Raw genomic sequence first — 19,819 nt, forward strand, 5'->3', positions numbered from 1 at the left:
GATGCAATATCTCCAAGTTTGCAGACGACACAAAGCTGGGTGGGTGTGTGTGCTGTGAGGGGGATGCAGAGAAACTCCAGTATGATTTGGACAGGTTGGGTGATTGGGCAGAAGCATGGCAGATGCAGTGTAACGTGGATAAATGCGAGGTTATCCACTTTGGTGGCAAAAACAGGAAGGCAGATTATTATCTGAACGGCAATAGATTGGGAGAAGGGGAAGTGCAACGAGACCTGGGTGTCCTTGTGCACCAGTCACTGAAGGTAAGCATGCAGGTGCAGCAGGCGGTTAAGAAGGCAAATGGTATGTTGGCCTTCGTAGCGAGAGGGTTTGAGTACAGGAACAAGGATGTCTTGCTGCAGTTGTACAGGGCCTTGGTGAGACCACACCTTGAGTATTGTGTGCAGTTTTGGTCGCCTTACCTGAGGAAGGACGTTCTTGCCATGGAGGGAGTGCAGCGAAGATTCACCAGGCTGATACCTGGGATGGCAGGAATGACGTATGAAGAGAGATTGGGTCGATTAGGCTTATACTCGCTGGAGTTTAGAAGAATGAGTGGGGATCTCATTGAAACTTATAAAATTCTGACAGGACTAGACAGACTAGATGCAGGAAGGATGTTCCCGATGGTCGGGGAGTCCAGAACCAGGGGTCACAGTCTAAAGATAAGGGGTAAGCCATTTAGGACAGAGATGAGGAGGAATTTCTTCACCCAGAGAGTGGTGAATCTGTGGAATTCTCTACCACAGAAGGCAGTTGAGGCCAATTCATTAAATATATTCAAGAAGGAGTTAGATATATTTCTTAAGGCTAAAGGGATCGAGGGATATGGGGAGAAGGCAGGGACAGGGTACTGAGTTTGGATGATCAGCCATGATCTCATTGAATGGCGGAGCAGGCTCGAGGGGCCGAATGGCCGACTCCTGCTCCTATCTTCTATGTTTCTGTGTTAACCCTTTTAGCCCCGGGTATCGTTCTGGTGAATCTGCGCTGCTCCCCCTCCGAGGCCGAGATACCCTTCCTGAGGGGCGGGGCCCAGGACTGAACCCGGTCACTCCAGGTGGGGTCTGACCAGAGCTTTATACACCTGAAGCCTCCCTTCCTCCCCTTTGTATTCCAGCTCCCCTTCGAGATAAAGGCCAACATTCCCGTAGCCTTTGTGATATTAAGATTGGTCGTGCTGCTCCTGGGCTAGATGGTGCGGGGTGGGTGGGGGGGGGGGGGGGGGGGAGGTGATGGTGGGGAAACAATCAGCCGGGGTTCCCGACTACGATCCTACGAGAGAATACAGGTGTGGACGTCGGGTGAGGTTCAGATTGGGCTCAGCTGTGACGACCTCCGCGGTCAAACAGTCGCCAGGAAACTTGGAAACAGAATAAGAACGGATTAAACTCACCCCGCAGTCATTGGCTCCGTCGCCACACATTCCCACAACGTACCTGTCCCAACAGAAAGCAAAACACAGAAGAGAATTACTGGGCCTGTCCAACGGAACACAATCTTCGTTTAACAACCGCAAGAGCCGCCGTCAGTATTTATGATCAGATTTTTAAAGAATTAATTCTCATGATGTGGGCGTCGCTGGCGAGGCCGGCATTTATTGCCCATCCCCTAATCGCCCTCGAGAAGGTGGTGGTGAGCCGCCTTCTTGAACCGCTGCAGTCCGTGTGGTGAAGGTGCTCCCACAGCGCTGTTAGGGAGGGAGTTCCAGGATTTTGACCCAGCGACGATGAAGGAACGGCCGATATATTTCCAAGTCGGGATGGTGTGTGAGACTGGGAATGGGAAACGTGGAGGTGGTGGTGTTCCCGTGCGCCTGCTGGCCTTGTCCTTCTAGGTGGAAGATGTCGCGGGTTTGGGAGGTGCTGCCGAAGAAGCCTTGGCGAGTTGCTGCAATGCATCTTGTAGATGGTGCACACTGCAGCCACGGTACGCCGGTAGATGTTTATAAAATAATCCAATAGTGGTGGGAGGGACGTGTTTCGGGTCCAGCCACGGTTTGGAGCAGAATTGTCCCCAATTCGAAACTAAGCAACAATGTCACTCAGCAAGGTCTCGAGAAATGCAAAACCATCACCCAGTAGCGGCATCAAGCACTCAGCAGTGGCAGGCAGTGGAGCGAGAGCCCCAGCCCCCCACATCAGCCCTCCCGATGCCCTTCGTCAGGTTACAGGGTTGTGAGTGCCCGTAGAGCCTTTAGAAGCAGCAGAGAGGGAAGACCATCACTCCACCCGCTTGGGCTAGGATTTGAACCCAGGGCCTGAGAGGTAACTCCTGTCTAATGTACTGAGCCAGGTTCAACGCACAGGCCAGAAGGACAAGGGTTCACAGTTAGTCCTGGTTGCTGCCACTGTCAGGCACCCCAACAACACCACCCCCTTGCATTTATATAGCACCGTTAACGTAGTAAAACGTCCCAAGGTGCTTCACAGGAGCGATTATCAGGCAAATTTTGACACCGAGCCACATAAGGAGACATTAGGGCAGGTGAGCAAACGCTTGGTCAAAGAGGCAGGTTTTAAGGAGCGTCTTAAAGGAGGAGAGAGAGGCGGAGAGGTTTAGGGAGGGAATTCCAGAGCTCGGGGCCCAGGCAGCTGAAGGCACAGCCGCCAATGGTGGAGCGATGGAAATCGGGGGATGCGCAAGAGGCCAGAATTGGAGGAGCGCAGAGATCTCAGGCTCAGGACTCGTGCAGGCAGGGCTGTGAGAGTCACTGGTGTCTCAGCCGGGGACGGCGAGAGGCTCACGAGGATCCGAAAGGAGATGGGAAATAAATAACTGAAAGCTGCCCAGGTCCTAATGTGCACAAAAATAAAAACACAGTTCACAAAAAGATTCGTAGCTCACGCACTCGAGACTTTGCAGACACTTGATGAGCTTGGTTTTCATGTCAGGCGACATCCGTGCAAAAACGGTACCGTACAACGTCACCTGTGGAACAGAGGGGAGCGGGAGAGGGAAAGAGAGAGAGAGACAGAGAGAGAGAGAGACAGAGAGAGAGACACAGAGAGAGACACACACAGAGACAGAGAGAGAGAGAGAGACAGAGAGAGAGAGAGGCAGAGAGAGAGACACAGAGAGAGACACACACAGAGACAGAGAGAGAGAGAGAGACAGAAAGAGACAGAGAGAGAGAGAGAGAGAGAGAGAGAGTGAGAGAGACACAGAGAGAGTGAGAGAGACAGAGAGTGAGAGAGACACAGAGAGACAGAGAGAGACAGAGAGAGAGAGAGAGAGAGAGAGACACTGAGAGAGACAGAGAGAGAGAGAGACAGAGAGAGAATGAGCGAGAGAGAATGAGCGAGACAGAGAGAGAGACAGCGAGAGAGACAGAGAGAGAGACAGAGAGAGAGACAGAGAGAGAGACAGAGACAGAGAGAGAGACAGAGAGAGAGACAGAGTGAGAGTGAAAGAGAGAGAGAGACAGTGAGAGAGAGAGAGAGAGTGAGGGATGGATACAGGAAGGGTGGGGAGAGGAAGGAGGGAGAGGAAGAGAGAGAGAGAGAAAAGGGAGCAAGGGATGGAAAAAGGAAGGGAAGGAGGGAGAAGAAAGGAGGGATATAAGGAGAGAAGGAAGGAAGGGAATGAGAGAGGGAAGGAGTGATGAGATTAAGGAGGTAATGAGGAAGAGGAAGGATATGAATCAGTGTCTTCAGTAAGAACATAAGAACATAAGAAATAGGAGCAGGAGTAGGCCAATCGGCCCCTCGAGCCTGCTCCGCCATTCAATGAGATCATGGCTGATCTGATCCTAACCGCCAATCTACTATCACAGAACCATCTCCTGAATCTAACAGAATTAGACACACGAAATAGGAGCAGGATCAGGCTACACGGCCCCTGGGCCCACTCCGCTACCCACAGGGCCATGACCGATCCGGACCTAGACTCATGTCCAAATTCCTGCCCGCTCCCCGTAACCCTTAATTCCCTTTACTTCTAGGAAACTGTCTATTTCTGTTTTAAATTTATGTAATGATGTAGCTTCTACAGCTTTTTGGGGCAGCATATTCCATGGACCTACCACCCTCTGAGTGAAGTAGTTCCTCCTCATCTCAGTTTTGAAAGAGCAGCCCCTTATTCTAAGACTATGCCCCCTAGTTCTAGTTTCACCCATCATCGGGAACATCCTCCCCGCATCCACCCGATCCAACCCCTTCATAATCTTATATGTTTCAATAAGATCGCCTCTCATTCTTCTGAACTCCAATGAGTAGAGTCCCAATCTACTCAACCTCTCCTCATATGTCCATCCCCTCATCCCCGGGATTAACCGAGTGAACCTTCTTTGTACTGACTCGAGAGCAAGTATGTCCTTTCTTAAGTATGGACACCAAAACTGTATGCAGTATTCCAGGTGCGGTCTCACCAATACCTTGTACAACTGAAGCAATACCTCCCTATTTTTATATTCTATCCCCCTAGCAATGAAAGCCACCATTCCATTGGCCTTCTTAATCACTTGCTGCACCTGCATACTAACCTTTTGAGTTTCGTGCACCAGGACCCCCAGATCCCTTTGTGTAGTGTATGTACCCGTCTACCTTTAAGAGAACTATTGTATGTAACCGTTCACCTTTAAGAGAACTACTTTAGGTGTGGCACTACTTGTTTGGCTTCTGTATACTGTAATACCGACAGTGACCACACCAGTATATAAGTGTTGTGGCAGGATTCCTTGGGCAGATTCGCCCTGACCTTCGAATAGTAAAGACCTGTTTGTTTGTTATTCCTGAAGTCTGTGTCGTTATTAACTGTACAACCCACAGACTTTACAGTGGCGACGAGTCCGATCGTACCCTGCGGCAAGACTACCAAAGCAACTAAAGAGCGTCGAAGAGAGGCAACCGCCATCGTCGTTCTGCTGGAAGAAAACACGAGGCTGCAGCAGGAGAAAGGTGGAAGACTTTAGCAACAAAAGCTTCCATCTGCAACAGGCACTGACAACCCTTCTACCACGGTGCGGAGTGAGCCGATCAGCTGGAAACCAGGCGGCTGCGGAGACAGTGAGTAGGGAAAAGTGTAACGAAATCCGGAGGATAAGGGCTGTGCACTCGACCACGGTCGAGGGGGAGCAGAGCTGGTCAGAAAGTCGGGTCCAACGGCGTCGTGAGACAGCCGGACCGCGATCGGCGGGAAAAAGCCGGGCAGCAACCGAAGCCACGAAGCACTGAGACCGGGAGCAGGCGCGGGAAGAGAGAAACTCAGCCGCAGCCGGGGGAGGGAAGCACCGGACTGCGTGAGGGCTGGGAGGCGAACGGGAGCCGGGCGTGTGGGAGAGGCAGAGCCGACCAAAGGAGGCTGCGCGAGAGCCAGTCCAGCGGCTGAACTGTCCTTCACCAACGGGGTACCCAGCGCCGGTAGAGCCGAGTGTGCGGGAGAGAGACGGAGCCGAGCAAGGGGAGAGAGACTGCGCGAGAGCCAGTCCAGCGGCTGAACTGTTATCCGTGAACGGGGTGTACCCAGCGCCGGTAGAGCCGAGTGTGCGGGAGAGAGAGACAGAGCCGAGCAAGGGGAGAGAGACTGCGCGAGAGCCAGTCCAGCGGCTGAACTGTCCTCCACCAACGGGGTACCCAGCGCCGGTAGAACCGAACGTGCGGGAGAGAGAAAGACAGAGTCGAGTAAGGGGAGCTGTGCGAGAGCCAGCCCAGCGGCTGAACCTGTCCGTTGTGGGGAAAGCGTACCCCTTCCACCAGGGAAGAAACGCGGGAAGCCGCCATTAGGCGGCGAAGACGACAGAAGCGGGAAACCGCCATTGAAGTGGGCGGGGAGAGAAGGAAAGAGCGGGAAACCGCCATTTTCGCGGGAAAAGCCGCCATCTTAGGAAAAAATAAAAAATAAAAATAAAAATTGTGTTGTACCCAAGGAAAGGAAGATGCCTAAGCGGGGGGACATCAACGATTTTAATTCTGAGATAGAAGACTGGGCCACGTACGTGGAATGTATTGAGATACATTGTAAGGCTAACAAAATAGCTAAGGATGAAAAAGCTTTAACCTTACTTAACATGATGGGTGCGAAAACATTCGGGGTGTTGAAGCATCTTCTCTCACCAGCTAAACCAGCGGATAAGACTTTCTGTTAAATCTGTGAGTTGTTCAAGTAATTAATACTCAGACTTAATCAGTAACAATAAAACAGGTCTTTACTGGTTGGAGGTAGGGACTATACGTAGGTCTTTACTTCATGCCCACAGGCGGGAACTGAGGGGAGATCAGTACCCACAGTACTATTTATACCCCTATGGCCAGGAGTGGTACTGCGTATCACTACGCCCAACAAGTAGTGCAGTCCTGTCCATAGGTTCAAAGTAGCACACATATTACATACACAACATTCCTCCCTTCCTAGCTTTACAGTCATCTCCCCATTTAACATAACGTAATAACATATATACATATATAACTTCAGGTTTACATAACAGAATAACATAGATACATAGATAACTTCATGTCCAAACAGATCACAGATTCAGTCTCTGCGGAAAACAGTTCACAGATTCAATCTCTGTGGTGGAGTCGGTTCACGTTGCTGGAGTGACTCATTCAATAGTCCTTCCATGGATTTAACAGTTTGAACTTCCGAACTGAATTGGCTCCGTTCGGAGGGACCACGTGTGTGATCTGGTAGAGGTGATAATGGTTCAGATGGGTCATCTTCTGTTTTTACTTTTCCTTTTCTGCTTCTTGGAGACTCTCTGGGCTCCATTGTCAGCTGCCACAGCTGCCAGCTGCATGCGCAGTTCCTCCTTCTCTTCCTCCTGTTTCCGTCGTAGAGCCAGCTTCTCCCGATGTTCCGTAGACTTTTGGTGCTCCTCCATGATTTCTGCACTTTGGGAGTCGAAGTTACAAGCTGGGCAGGACAGGACATCGTAATATTCGGTGTCGTCCACCAGGTCATAGTAATATTCGGTGTCGTCCTGAGCTAGACCAGTGAGAGGGTCGTCTATTTCCTCCATACCCAGCTGGACGTTAGCCAGCTCTTGTTCCAAATCCAGACATCTTTCCTGAAGAGACTTCTTCATGTGTACCTCTGCATCCAGCTTTTTCTGGGCTTTCAGCAAGTCGTTTACTAGTGACCTCATTTGTGATTTTAATACTTCAACTTCCTTTGGAGATTGATTGATCGGACTATGCAATCCCTCTACCGGAGCAGCTGTTTCAGCGGTCTGTTGTTCTACGTTGACGTGAGTCAGCGTACTTTTGGCATCCAAGGGCTGCTCTGTTGCAGTCATCTCAGTCTGTGTTGCCACCTCAGCTCTTCCAATAACCTTTGAGAGCTCCGAACCCCTTTCGTTTGAATATTGAAGTTCGTGTTCAAGTTTTTCCCATTTCAGAGTCCTGTCCTTCAGCATATGCAGGAGTTGGCTGACCGTTAACTCCTCTGACATCAGACGTTTTGTGTGCTCCTGTTCCATTTTCTCCATCAGCTGCTTCTGTTGTCTTTCCAGATTCTCCAACTCTATATCAAAGAACTCTTTCGTTGCATTCAACTCTTGCTCACAACGGCGAAGCATTTGTTCTAATTGCTGTTGTAGTTTGAAATGGAGTTGAGTTCGAGCCCGGTGTCCCTCAGAAATGGGCACATCAGTAGACTTGCCAGACTCAGAATCCACAGTTAAACTATGTTGTTGTTGCTCAGTGGAATTCTGTGCTGAAACTTTGTCTTTTGCACCTGAGTTGGGCTTACCATCATCCGTTCCAGAGTCTGGGCCGACTATCTTCACCGAGTTCTCACTCGTTATTGTTTGTAGGAAATGCCAGTCCATATTCATTTTCCTAATCCACTCCCGTCCTAGTAGTGGAGGACCTCCTTCAGATATCACATATAAGTCCATTATTTGACTGTCTTCGCCCTTGTGGACCACTGCAACCTCTATTTTCCCGATGGGGTACACTCTTTGCCCCGTGTATGTTTCCAATATAATCCCCGTATCCTGTAGGGGAATATGTTGGAATAACTTTCCGTAATCTTTCTTATTTATGACCGTCAATGCCGATCCAGTGTCCAATTCCAGTTTTACTTGGACTCCTTCTATCTGAAGAGTGACCCAAATTGTCTGGAGGTCTGCACCCTTACTAGCGTTGAGTACTCTTAAGCTAGCCAGTTCATTACTGCTAGCATCTGAATCGGACTCCTGTTCGGTCACCTTGTGTACCTTTGCGTATTTTCCTTGCGGTGACTTCTTGTTGCTGGTCTTCTTCGCTGACCTGCATACTCTAGCTATATGTCCAAGCCTACCACAAGTTCTACATTCTTGGTTTCTAAACCAACACTGGTTCTGATCATGCGTTGTCTTTCCACAACGATAACATTTGCCAGAACTCACACCCAATTTGTGTGCACTGAGCTCCGGTGACCGTAGCTGCATTACTGCCGTGCCTCTCGCTGCGGCTTCGTGTGCTGCTGCCATAGTGACCGCCTTCTCAAGCGTCAGCTCATTCTCCTCGAGCAGTCGCTTTTGTGTATCCTGTTTAAATAAACCACACACAAATTTGTCTCGAAGTGCCTCTGTCAGTCCCGTTCCAAACTGGCAATATTTCGCTAATTTACGCAATTCCAGCAAATAATCAGCATTGCTTTCATGCTGTAGCTGCCTTCTGTCGTAAAATTTAAATCGTTCCGCTAGCATCAGCGGCGTGGGGTTTAGATGATCTTTCAGGACAGTAACAATCTCATCGAACGTCTTATCCGCCGGTTCATCTGGTGATAACAGGTGTTTCAATTGCCCGTATGTCTTCGCACCCATTAAATTTAATAATGTTAGAGCTTTATCTTGGTCACGAATTTTATTGGCCTTACAATAATTTTTTACTCTTTCAACATATATGGCCCAATCTTCGAGGTCACTATCAAAGGTGCTAATATTCCCATGTTTAGGCATTGTAGATTTGCAATTTCTCAGATTTTTTTTTTTTTTTTACTGCTATCCAAGATGGCGGCTTCCCGCTCTTGCCGTCGTCCTCCGCCCACAAAATGGCGGTTTTCCCGCGCTTGGCGGTCTTCACCCGTCCCCCAACGCCGTCTCCCTTCAGCCCCCGAGTGCGGCCCTTATCTTCGCCGCGATCGCCCGAGTGCGGCCCTTATCAGCGGATGCGATCGCTGGATCGCGAAGCGGCTCTCGGCTCTTATCAGGAGATGCGATCGCTCCGTTGAAACGCCTCCCGCTCGAAGCGGCTCTCGCGCCCTATTCCTCCAGCTCCCCCAGCCCCGTTCGTGCGGCCAACGCGGTCGACTGCCTGTCGCGTCGCTGCCCGGCTCAGACAACGGCTTACCCACCACCAAGCTGGAGAAGAAGCTGACGGTCGCCGATGGAGGCTCCGAGGTCAGGATGTCTTCCAGTGGGGTGGAGAGGGTGGAAACCTCTCTGCAACGTCCTGGCTGTGGACGAAGCTGCCGTGGAGTGACTGCCGCAGGGTCCGAATCAGACTCGTCGCCAGTGTTAAATCTGTGAGTTGTTCAAGTAATTAATACTCAGACTTAATCAGTAACAATAAAACAGGTCTTTACTGGTTGGAGGTAGGGACTATACATAGGTCTTTACTTCATGCCCACAGGCGGGAACTGAGGGGAGATCAGTACCCACAGTACTATTTATACCCCTATGGCCAGGAGTGGTACTGCGTATCACTACGCCCAACAAGTAGTGCAGTCCTGTCCATAGGTTCAAAGTAGCACACATATTACATACACAACACTTTCGATGATATTGTAGCAGTGCTGAAGAATCACTTGAACCCCACACCGTTGATACTGGCTGAACGATCCAAATTCTATGCAAGAACGCAGAAGAAAGACGAAAGCAACACGGAATACTTGGTCGAACTGCGTAGGCTAGCGGAACACTGCCAGTTCGGAGGGAATCTGACAGAGGCACTGCGAGACAAGTTCGTATGTGGATTGTCCAAAGAAGGGACGCAAAAGCGACCACTGGAAGAGAACGACCTCACACTAGACAGGGCTGTCCTTATAGCTGCATCGCACGAAGCCGCAGCGAAAGGAACGGCGGAAATGCAGCTAAAGGCGGCGGCACTCGGGGTGGACCAAATTACCTCGAGGACAACAAAATGCTATCGTTGTGGGAAGACAACACACGACCAGAATCAATGCTGGGTTAAAAACCAAGAATGCAGGAAATGTGGCAAGATCGGGCACATAGCTAAGGTATGCCGGTCAGGAACAACGTACAACAATAAGGAGTCACCACAAAAATGGTACGGAAAAGTGCAAGAGGTGACTAGGAAGAGTCTGAGGGAACAGAAGTCGGACTCACACTCCAAATGCAAAGGACTGGACAGTCTGAGAATTCACAATGTGAGTAATGAAGCTGACTGACAAACTATCTGGATAACGCTACAGATTGCAAAGGTCCAAGTAAAAATGGAAGTGGACACCGGATCGGCGTTGTCGGTCATGAATAAGCATGACTATAAAAAGTTTTTCAAGCATATTCCACTACGGGATACGGAACTAGTACTACAGACATACACGGGGCACAAAGTATTCCCCATCGGAAAGATAGAAGTCAAGGTGAGATACAAGGATAAAGATCACCACCGGTTGGACCTGTATGTGTTGCCTGAGGGAGGTCCACCACTTCTGGGACGGGAGTGGATCCGAAAAATAAAGATGGACTGGCATTCACTAAACACCATGACGGTGGATTCGGAAAAAGAGGATGTCAAACCGGAATGGTTGTCCAGAATATTGGACGAAGCTAAAGAGGTATTCCAGCAAGGACTGGGAACACTGCGAGGAATTAAAGCAAAGGTTAAGATTGCAGAACATGCAAGCCCAAAGTTTTTTAAGGCCAGATCGGTACCTTACGCAATACGACCAGCGGTGGAGGCAGAACTGGAAGAACTTGAACGATCAGGGGTTCTGTCAAAAGTGGACTGGAGTGAGTGGGCCACGCCCATTGTTTCCGTCATGAAGTCCTCACCAAGTAACAAGCCAGGGGGACCGGGGAAGGTCCGTATCTGCGGAGATTTCAAGATCACTGTGAATCCGGTGCTTCACATGGTACAATACCCGCTTCCGCGGATTGAAGATATCTTTGCTTCGTTGGCTGGAGGGAAACACTTCACCAAGATAGACCTGGCTCAGGCATACTTACAGATGGAGGTCGAGGAAGAATCACGCCAGCACCTCACCATCAACACTCACAGAGGCTTGTATCGCTACAATAGACTGGTCTTTGGGGTAGCTTCGGCGCCAGCAATTTGGCAGAGGGCCATGGAACAGGTGTTACAAGGAATTCCAAGCACGCAGTGCTACTTAGATGACATTTTAATCACGGGAAAAGATGAGGAAGAACACCTCACGAATTTGAAACTGGTACTCACCAGGTTGAAGGAGTATGGCCTTCGGGTTAATCGCAAGAAGTGTGAGTTCTTCCAAAAACGGATCTCATACTGCGGTCATGTCATTGACCGAGAGGGACTGCATAAGTCACCTGAAAAGATAGAAGCGGTCGTGAAGGCCCCCGCTCCGGGAAACGTTTCACAGTTAAGATCATTCTTGGGGTTGATTAATTACTATCACAAGTTTCTGCCAAATTTATCCACGGTGCTGCATCCGCTGAATGATCTGTTGCGGAAAGAAACACCATGGAAGTGGAGTGAAGAATGCAAAAGGGCTTTTCGCAGAAGCAAGGAGTTGATTACCTCTGAAGAAGTGTTGGCTCATTTCAACCCAGCATTACCCCTTCGTCTAGCTTGTGATGCTTCCCCGTACGGAATTGGGGCAGTACTTTCGCACAGGCTACCAAATGGCTCGGAAAGGCCAGTGGCATTCGCGTCACGATCATTGACACCCGCGGAGCGAAATTACGCTCAAATAGATAGGGAGGCCCTCAGTCTGGTGTGGGGCGTGAAGAAATTCAACCATTACCTACAATGTAAAATGTTCACATTGCTGACAGACCACCAGCCGTTGGTGTCCATATTCAACCCAAACAAGGCCGTGTCCACCATGACAGCACAAAGGTTACAAAGGTGGTCCGTGTTACTTGGGGCACACCAATATGAAATTGAGTACAAAAGGTCCAAACAGCATGGAAATGCTGATGGGTTATCACGCTTGCCATTGCCGATGGTGGAAGAAGCGAGTACAGTGGACCCAGTAGAGTTGTTCCACTCATCCATAGTGGAGTGTCTACCGATAACAAACTCAATGATTGAGAATGAGACAAGGAATGACCCGACTCTTTCACGAGTCTATGATGTAACGGTGGAGGGATGGCCAGCACAGAGCGAACCAACACTGCAAGCATTTTCACAGAGGAAAGAACAACTGTCAGTGTGTCGAGGAACACTGATGTGTGGATCTAGAGTGGTGATTCCACCCAAACTCCAAAAGAAAGTGCTAAAGGAGCTGCACGAAGGACATCTGGGTGGAGTAAAGATGAAGAATCTAGCAAGAGCGTTTGTGTGGTGGCCAGGCATTGATGGAGACATAGAGGAGATCACGAAGAACTGCCTAGGATGTCAGAGGGTTCAGAACGCGCCACCACAGGCTCCTCTGCATCCATGGGAGTGGCCCTCATCTCCTTGGCAAAGAGTACACATCGACTTTGCTGGTCCATTTATGGACTCGATGTTCCTAATAGCGGTGGATGCCCACTCCAAGTGGCCGGAAGTAATTAAGATGACCACCACCACCACGGAAAAAACCATCACAGTGTTAAGGACTATGTTTGCTCGGAATGGCCTGCCGGAACAGATCTGTTCTGATAATGGACCGCAATTTGTGTCCGAAGAATTCAAGAAATTCTTAAAGAGCAATGGGGTTAAGCATTGCACGTCAGCCCCATACCATCCCGCCTCCAATGGATTGGCTGAAAGGTTTGTCCAGACCTTCAAGAAGGCCGTAAAGGCCATGAGTAATGAAGACATAAGTCTACAACATAAGGTGGATAGCTTTTTGTTGGCATACCGAAATGCAACACATGCGGTCACAAATCAAACTCCCGCAATGATGTTTTGTAATAGACGCCTAAGATGCCGGCTGGATTTGCTCAAACCAAACGTCAGAAGGGACGTAGAGAACCGGCAATTCCAGGGCATGAATGAAAGGGCCACTAGATCTTTCCAGATCGGTCAACGAGTTTTGGCCCGGGACTACCGTACTGAGAAATGGCAGCCTGGAACTATTGGAAAAAGGCTAGGGCCGTTGATGTACACCGTGGACATTGGGGACAATATAATAAGGCGCCATGTTGACCAAATCATAGGGTCCGCCACAAATGGGCCACCGACTTCACCACCTTACCCAGGTAATGTTGAGTCTGAGATACCCAGAACACCTACTTCCGATCTGGTAATACTGGAATCAGCTGAACCTGACACTGTCTTTCAAGCCGAATCGACTTTGCCAGAAGCACCTACTAGCCCGCCTGGAATGACGACACCACTGCGGCGTTATCTGGACAGAATCCGGAAACCTCCAGAAAGACTGAATCTATGAACTGTCTTACATAAGCTGTATATATGTTATAATGTATGTTCACTATGGACTCAGTATGTTGAAAGCTAAAAAGGGAGGATTGTAGTGTATGTACCCGTCTACCTTTAAGGAAACTATTGTATGTAACCGTTCACCTTTAAGAGAACTACTTTAGGTGTGGCACTACTTGTTTGGCTTCTGTATACTGTAATACCGACAGTGACCACACCAGTATATAAGTGTTGTGGCAGGATTGCTGGGGCAGATTCGCCCTGACCTTCGAATAGTAAAGACCTGTTTGTTTGTTATTCCTGAAGTCTGTGTCGTTATTAACTGTACAACCCACAGACTTTACACTTTGTACTTCAGTACTTTCCAGTTTCTTGCCATTAAGATAATAACTTGCCATTCCTCCTGTTGTTGGGATTGTTGATCGGACGCTCTCGATCCGAGAGCCAGGCTTTCCCCAGCCACATCGGCAGAGACTGGACACGCTCTTCAACCGCCCAAACTCTGCCGTCAGTGATCCCGCCCCCTCCCGCCAGTTTTCTTTCGATATTCTCCCTTCCTCTCCTGAGGGCGCCGCCTATTCTGGGGCACGGGCTCCAGGGGCGCTGGACGACCGCCAGTGTCGTGTCCGAGAGGCCGCTTTCCTCATGCACGAGCCGAAAAGCGCTGCTAGGATATTCAGCCGTGGAGGGAAGCACAGACCCATTTCATCCCATCCCCACCAGGCAATTTCCAGCACGGTGGTGGGGGGGGGGGTGGTGAGGGGGGTCTTCGACAGAGGCCAGGAGCGGGACGACAGGACAATCTTTCCCCTGCTCTAAGCCGAGGGGACCTGAAGGTCATTGTAGCGCTCTGACTGCTGCTGTATCTGAGACCGGCTAAGGCCAGAATACAGGCCGGGATCAAACCTGGAGCTGTCGCGAGCCTCGTTCCGGTCAGTGCCACAGCGAGCCTGGGTCGCCAATCCTCCAGGATTGAACTGGACATAAGAACAGAAGAAATAGGAGCAGGAGTCGGCCATTCGGCCCCTCGAGCCTGCTCCGCCATTCAATAAGATCGTGGCTGATCTTCTACCTCAACTCCACTTTTCTGCCCGATCTCCACATCCCTTGATTCCACTAGAGTCCAACAATCTATCGATCTCGGCCTTGAATATACTCAACGACTGAGCCTCCACAGCCCTCTGGGGCAGAGAATTCCAAAGATTCACCACCCTCTGAGTGAAGAAATTCCTCCTCATCTCAGTCCTAAATGGCCGACCCCTTATCCTGAGACTGTGACCCCTGGTTCTAGACTCTCCAGCCAGGGGGAAACAACCTCTCAGCATCTACCCTGTCAATCCCCCTCAGAATCTTGTATGTTTCAATGAGATCACCTCTCATTCTTCTAAACTCCAGAGAGTATCGGCCCAGTCTACACAATCTCTCCTCATAGGACAGCCCTCTCATCCCAGGAATCAATCTAGTGAACCTTTGCTGCACCGCCTCCAAGATAATGAGACCAAAACTGTGCACAGTACTCCAGGTGTGATCTCACCAAGGTCCTGTACAATTGGAGCAAGACTTCCTCACTCTTATACTCCAACCCCCTTGCAATAAAGGCCATTTGCCATCCTTATTACTTGAAGGCCAACTGGAGTCTCCAGTGATTGAGGATTAACCTCCAAGACACCGCAGCCAGCAACAACCAAAGGGCCAATAAAAAATATATACCTTTTGTCCATTTTGTTTCAATACCTTAATTTATTAGTTTTAGAAATATTGGAAATGGGGAAAAAGGCTGTTTGACTGGGCAGCGCTGTTGGGAGGCGGGACATCTTCTGATGAAATCACCAGGAATATATCCAACCAGAGTTGCCAACACTACACCGAGCGAGTCATTGATTCTCTGGCCGCCAGCTTCAATTGGCAGCAAATTTTAAGAGACTTGCCTTAGGGAGAAGTTCCGGGAACTTGTCTTCAATCACTGAAAGCGAAGGGCCGTCGATGACAAAATGGATCCGGGGCTTGGGGCGTAATGGGTCATCTCCAGAGAGAGGATTCTGCTGCAGTAAACACAGTAATCAGCGTCGCCATTAAACACCACCTGGCATAAGGACATCAAACACTCGCAGGGCGGGTACAGCACGTGTTAGATACAGAGCAAAGCTCCCTCTACACTGTCCCATCAAACACTCCCGGGGCAGGTACAGCACGGGGTTAGATACAGAGTAAAGCTCCCTCTACACTGTCCCAATCAAACACTCCCAGGGCAGGTACAGCACGTGTTAGATACAGAGCAAAGCTCCCTCTACACTGTCCCATCAAACACTCCCGGGGCAGGTACAGCACGGGGTTAGATACAGAGTAAAGCTCCCTCTACACTGTCCCAATCAAACACTCCCGGGGCAGGTACAGCACGTGTTAGATACAGAGCAAAGCTCCCTCTACACTGTCCCCATCAAACACTCCCAGGGCATGTACAGCACGTGTTAGATACAGAGCAAAGCTCCCTCTACACTGTCCCATCAAACACTCCCAGGGCAGGTACAGCACGGGTTAGATACAGAGTAAAGCTCCCTCTACACTGTCCATCAAACACTCCCGGGGCAGGTACAGCATGGGTTAGATACAGAGTAAAGCTCCCTCTACACTGTCCATCAAACACTCCCAGGGCAGGTACAGCACGGGTTAGATACAGAGTAAAGCTCCCTCTACACTGTCCCATCAAACACTCCCAGGGCAGGTACAGCACGGGTTAGATACAGAGTAAAGCTCCCTCTACACTGTCCCATCAAACACTCCCAGGGCAGGTACAGCACGGGTTAGATACAGAGTAAAGCTCCCTCTACACTGTCCCATCAAACACTCCCAGGGCAGGTACAGCACGGGTTAGATACAGAGTAAAGCTGCCTCTACACTGTCCCATCAAACTCTCCCAGGGCAGGTACAGCACGGGTTAGATGCAGAGTAAAACTCCCTCTACACTGTCCCATCAAACACTCCCAGGGCAGGTACAGCACAGGGTTAGATACAGAGTAAAGCTCACTCTACACTGCCTCATCAAACACTCCCAGGGCAGGTACAGCACGGGTTAGATACAGAGTAAAGCTCCCTCTACACTGTCCCACCAAACACTCCCAGGGCAGGTACAGCACGGGTTAGATACAGAGTAAAGCTCCCTCTACACTGTCCAATCAAACACTCCCAGGACAGGTACAGCATGGGTTAGATACAGAGTAAAGCTCCCTCTACACTGTCCCATCAAACACTCCCAGGGCAGGTACAGCACGGGTTAGATACAGAGTAAAGCTCCCTCTACACTGTCCCATCAAACACTCCCAGGGCAGGTACAGCACGGGTTAGATACAGAGTAAAGCTCCCTCTACACTGTCCCATCAAACACTCCCAGGGCAGGTACAGCACGGGAATGATGCAGAGTAAAGCTGCCTCTACACTGTCCCATCAAACACTCCCAGGGCAGGTACAGCACGGGTTAGATACAGAGTAAAGCTCCCTCTACACTGTCCCATCAAACACTCCCAGGGCAGGTACAGCACGGGTTAGATACAGAGTACCGCTCCATCTACACTGTCCCATCAAACACTCCCAGGGCAGGTACAGCACCGGTTAGATACAGAGTAAAGCTCTCTCTACACTGTCCCATCAAACACTCCCAGGGCAGGTACAGCACGGGTTAGATACAGAGTAAAGCTCTCTCTACACTGTCCCATCAAACACCCCCAGGGCAGGTACAGCACGGGTTAGATACAGAGTAAAGCTCCCTCTACACTGTCCCATCAAACACTCCCAGGGCAGGTACAGCATGGGTTAGATACAGAGTAAAGCTCCCTCTACACTGTCCCATCAAACACTCCCAGGGCAGGTACAGCATGGGTTCAATACAGAGTAAAGCTCCCTCTGCACTGTCCGAAGATACTCAGAAGAGCTCCCTCTCCTGGACCGATACAAGATCCCACGCACTATTCGAAGAAGAGCGGGGGAGTTAACCCCGGTGTCCTGGGGCCAACATTATCCCTCAGCCAGCATCACTAAAAACATTTATTTCATTGCTGTTTGTGGGAGCTTGCTGTGCGATAATTGGCTGCCGAGTTTCCTACATTACAACAGTGACTCCACTTCAAAAAGTCCTTCGTTGGCTGTAAAGCGCTTTGGGACGTCCGGTGGTCGTGAAAGACACTGGAGAAATGCGAGTCTTTCATTTTTTTTATATAAGGCCTGATTGCGCGTGTAATATTTCTGATCCAGACTGTTGATGACCTGCCGTGTGTCCAGCTTTTTCAATTTTACTTCTTGCGTCATTTCCTGTCCTCTGAGGGGAAAAGGGGCAATAAAAGGTTTGAACCTGTGGCGATCCCCTGAACTCGCCTCCGTGGGTCTTCTTCATGTTTCTCCAGGTCACCGTGGCTTCGGAGGTGGCGGTAGGCAGCTTCGCCTTGACCCGGATGATCCTCTCCGTGACCCCAATCATTCCGGACTCTTTGGCCACCTGGATGGCGGTCAGAGTGCTGTCACCTGGACAAAGGGCCAGACAAACCCAAGTTAATCGTCGGCTAGAATGAAAGGTCACAACCCGTCGGAATCAGCGCAGCTCCGACAAGGCGCAAGAGGCTCGACACCATCCAGGGCAAAGCAGCCCGCTTGATCAGCACCCCATCCACCACCTTAAACATTCACTCACTCTGCCACCGGCGCACCGTGGCTGCAGTGTGCACCATCTACAAGATGCACTGCAGCAACTCGCCAAGGCTTCTTCGGGGTGCGGAGAGGTGGAGGGGGGGGGAAGAGAGACTGAGGGAGGGAGGGAGAGACTGAGGGGAGGGAGGGGAGGGGGGGAAAGAGAGACTGAGGGATGGAGAGAGGGAGAGACTGAGGGAGGGAGGGAGGGAGAGAGAGACTGAGGGAGGGAGGGCGAGAGAGACTGAGGGAGGGAGGGAGAGAGAGAGAGAGAGACTGAGGGAGGGAGGGAGGGAAAGGGAGACTGAGGGAGGGAGGGGGAGAGAGACTGAGGGAGGGAGAGAGAGGCTGAGGGAGGGAGGGAGGGAGGGAGAGAGACACTGAGGGAGGGAGGGAGGGAAAGGGAGACTGAGGGAGGGAGACAGAGACTGAGGGAGGGCGGGAGGGAAAGGAGACTGAGGGAGGGAGGGGTAGAGAGAGACTGAGGGAGGGAGAGAGAGGGAGGGAAAGGCTGAGGGAGGGAGGGAGGGAGGGAGGAAGACACTGAGGGAGGGAGAGAGGGAGAGAGAGGCTGAGGGAGGGAGGGAGGGAGAGAGACTGAGGGAGGGGAGAGAGGGGCTGAGGGAGGGAGGGAGAGACTGAGGGAGGGAGGGAGAGAGACTGAGGGAGGGAGAGAGAGACTGAGGGAGGGAGAGAGAGACTGAGGGAGGGAGAGAGAGACTGAAGGAGGGAGAGAGAGACTGAGGAGGGAGGGAGGGAGAGAGACACTGAGGGAGGGAGAGAGAGACGGAGGGAGGGAGGGAGGGAGAGAGACACTGAGGGAGGGAGAGAGGGAGAGAGAGACGGAGGGAGGGAGGGAGAGAGAGACTGAGGGAGGGAGAGAGAGACTGAGGGAGGGAGGGAGGGAGGGAGAGAGACTGAGGGAGGGAGGGAGAGAGGGAGAGAGAGACTGAGGGAGGGAGGGAGAGAGACTGAGGGAGGGAAAGAGGGAGAGAGAGGCTGAGGGAGGTAGAGAGAGACTGAGGGAGGGAGGGAGGGAGGGAGAGAGACTGAGGGAGGGAAAGAGGGAGAGAGAGGCTGAGGGAGGTAGAGAGAGACTGAGGGAGGGAGAGAGGGAGAGAGAGGCTGAGGGAAGGAGGGGGAGAGAGAGACTGAGGGAGGGAGGGGGAGAGAGACTGGAGGGAGGGGAGAGAGAGGCTGAGGGAGGGAGGGAGGGAGGGGAGAGAGACACTGAGGGAGGGGAGGGAGGGAAAGGGAGACTGAGGGAGGGAGACAGAGACTGAGGAGCGGGCGGGAGGGAAAGGGAGACTGAGGGAGGGAGGGGTAGAGAGAGACTGAGGGAGGGAGAGAGGGAGGGAAAGGCTGAGGGAGGGAGGGAGGGAGGGAGGAAGACACTGAGGGAGGGAGAGAGGGAGAGAGAGGCTGAGGGAGGGAGGGAGGGAGAGAGACTGAGGGAGGGAGAGAGGGGCTGAGGGAGGGAGGGAGAGACTGAGGAGGGAGGGAGAGAGACTGAGGGAGGGAGAGAGAGACTGAGGGAGGGAGAGAGAGACTGAGGAGGGAGAGAGAGACTGAAGGAGGGAGAGAGAGACTGAGGGAGGGAGGGAGGGAGAGAGACACTGAGGGAGGGAGAGAGAGAACGAGGGAGGGAGGGAGGCGAGAGAGACACTGAGGGAGGGAGAGAGGGAGAG

At 51.2% G+C, this 19,819-nt stretch overlaps 1 protein-coding gene across 3 annotated transcripts in view; it reads right to left on the reverse strand.

The window, feature by feature from the left end:
* LOC147091094 (polyamine-transporting ATPase 13A3-like) overlaps positions 1-17,987 on the reverse strand; it is a 36,210-nt gene extending 18,223 nt beyond the window's left edge. The window contains exons 1-4 of one of the 3 annotated variants that reach the window (XM_085977554.1): positions 17,800-17,986; positions 15,386-15,496; positions 2,852-2,931; positions 1,397-1,439 (exon numbers count right to left, since the gene is read on the reverse strand). In XM_085977554.1, the coding sequence (XP_085833680.1) occupies positions 1,397-1,439; positions 2,852-2,931; positions 15,386-15,496; positions 17,800-17,925 (360 nt within the window). In that variant the 5' untranslated portion in view covers positions 17,926-17,986. Of the gene's footprint in view, positions 1-1,396; positions 1,440-2,851; positions 2,932-15,385; positions 15,500-17,799 lie in introns of all 3 variants that reach the window. The other 2 variants (XM_085977553.1, XM_085977555.1) reach the window with 2 other exon arrangements.
* Between the last annotated feature and the right edge of the window lie 1,832 nt (positions 17,988-19,819).

This window comes from Somniosus microcephalus, unplaced genomic scaffold (genome assembly GCF_052327205.1).
Source record: "Somniosus microcephalus isolate GS21.2 unplaced genomic scaffold, FLI_Smic_1.0 unresolved_chr4, whole genome shotgun sequence".
Classification (NCBI taxonomy): domain Eukaryota; kingdom Metazoa; phylum Chordata; class Chondrichthyes; order Squaliformes; family Somniosidae; genus Somniosus; species Somniosus microcephalus.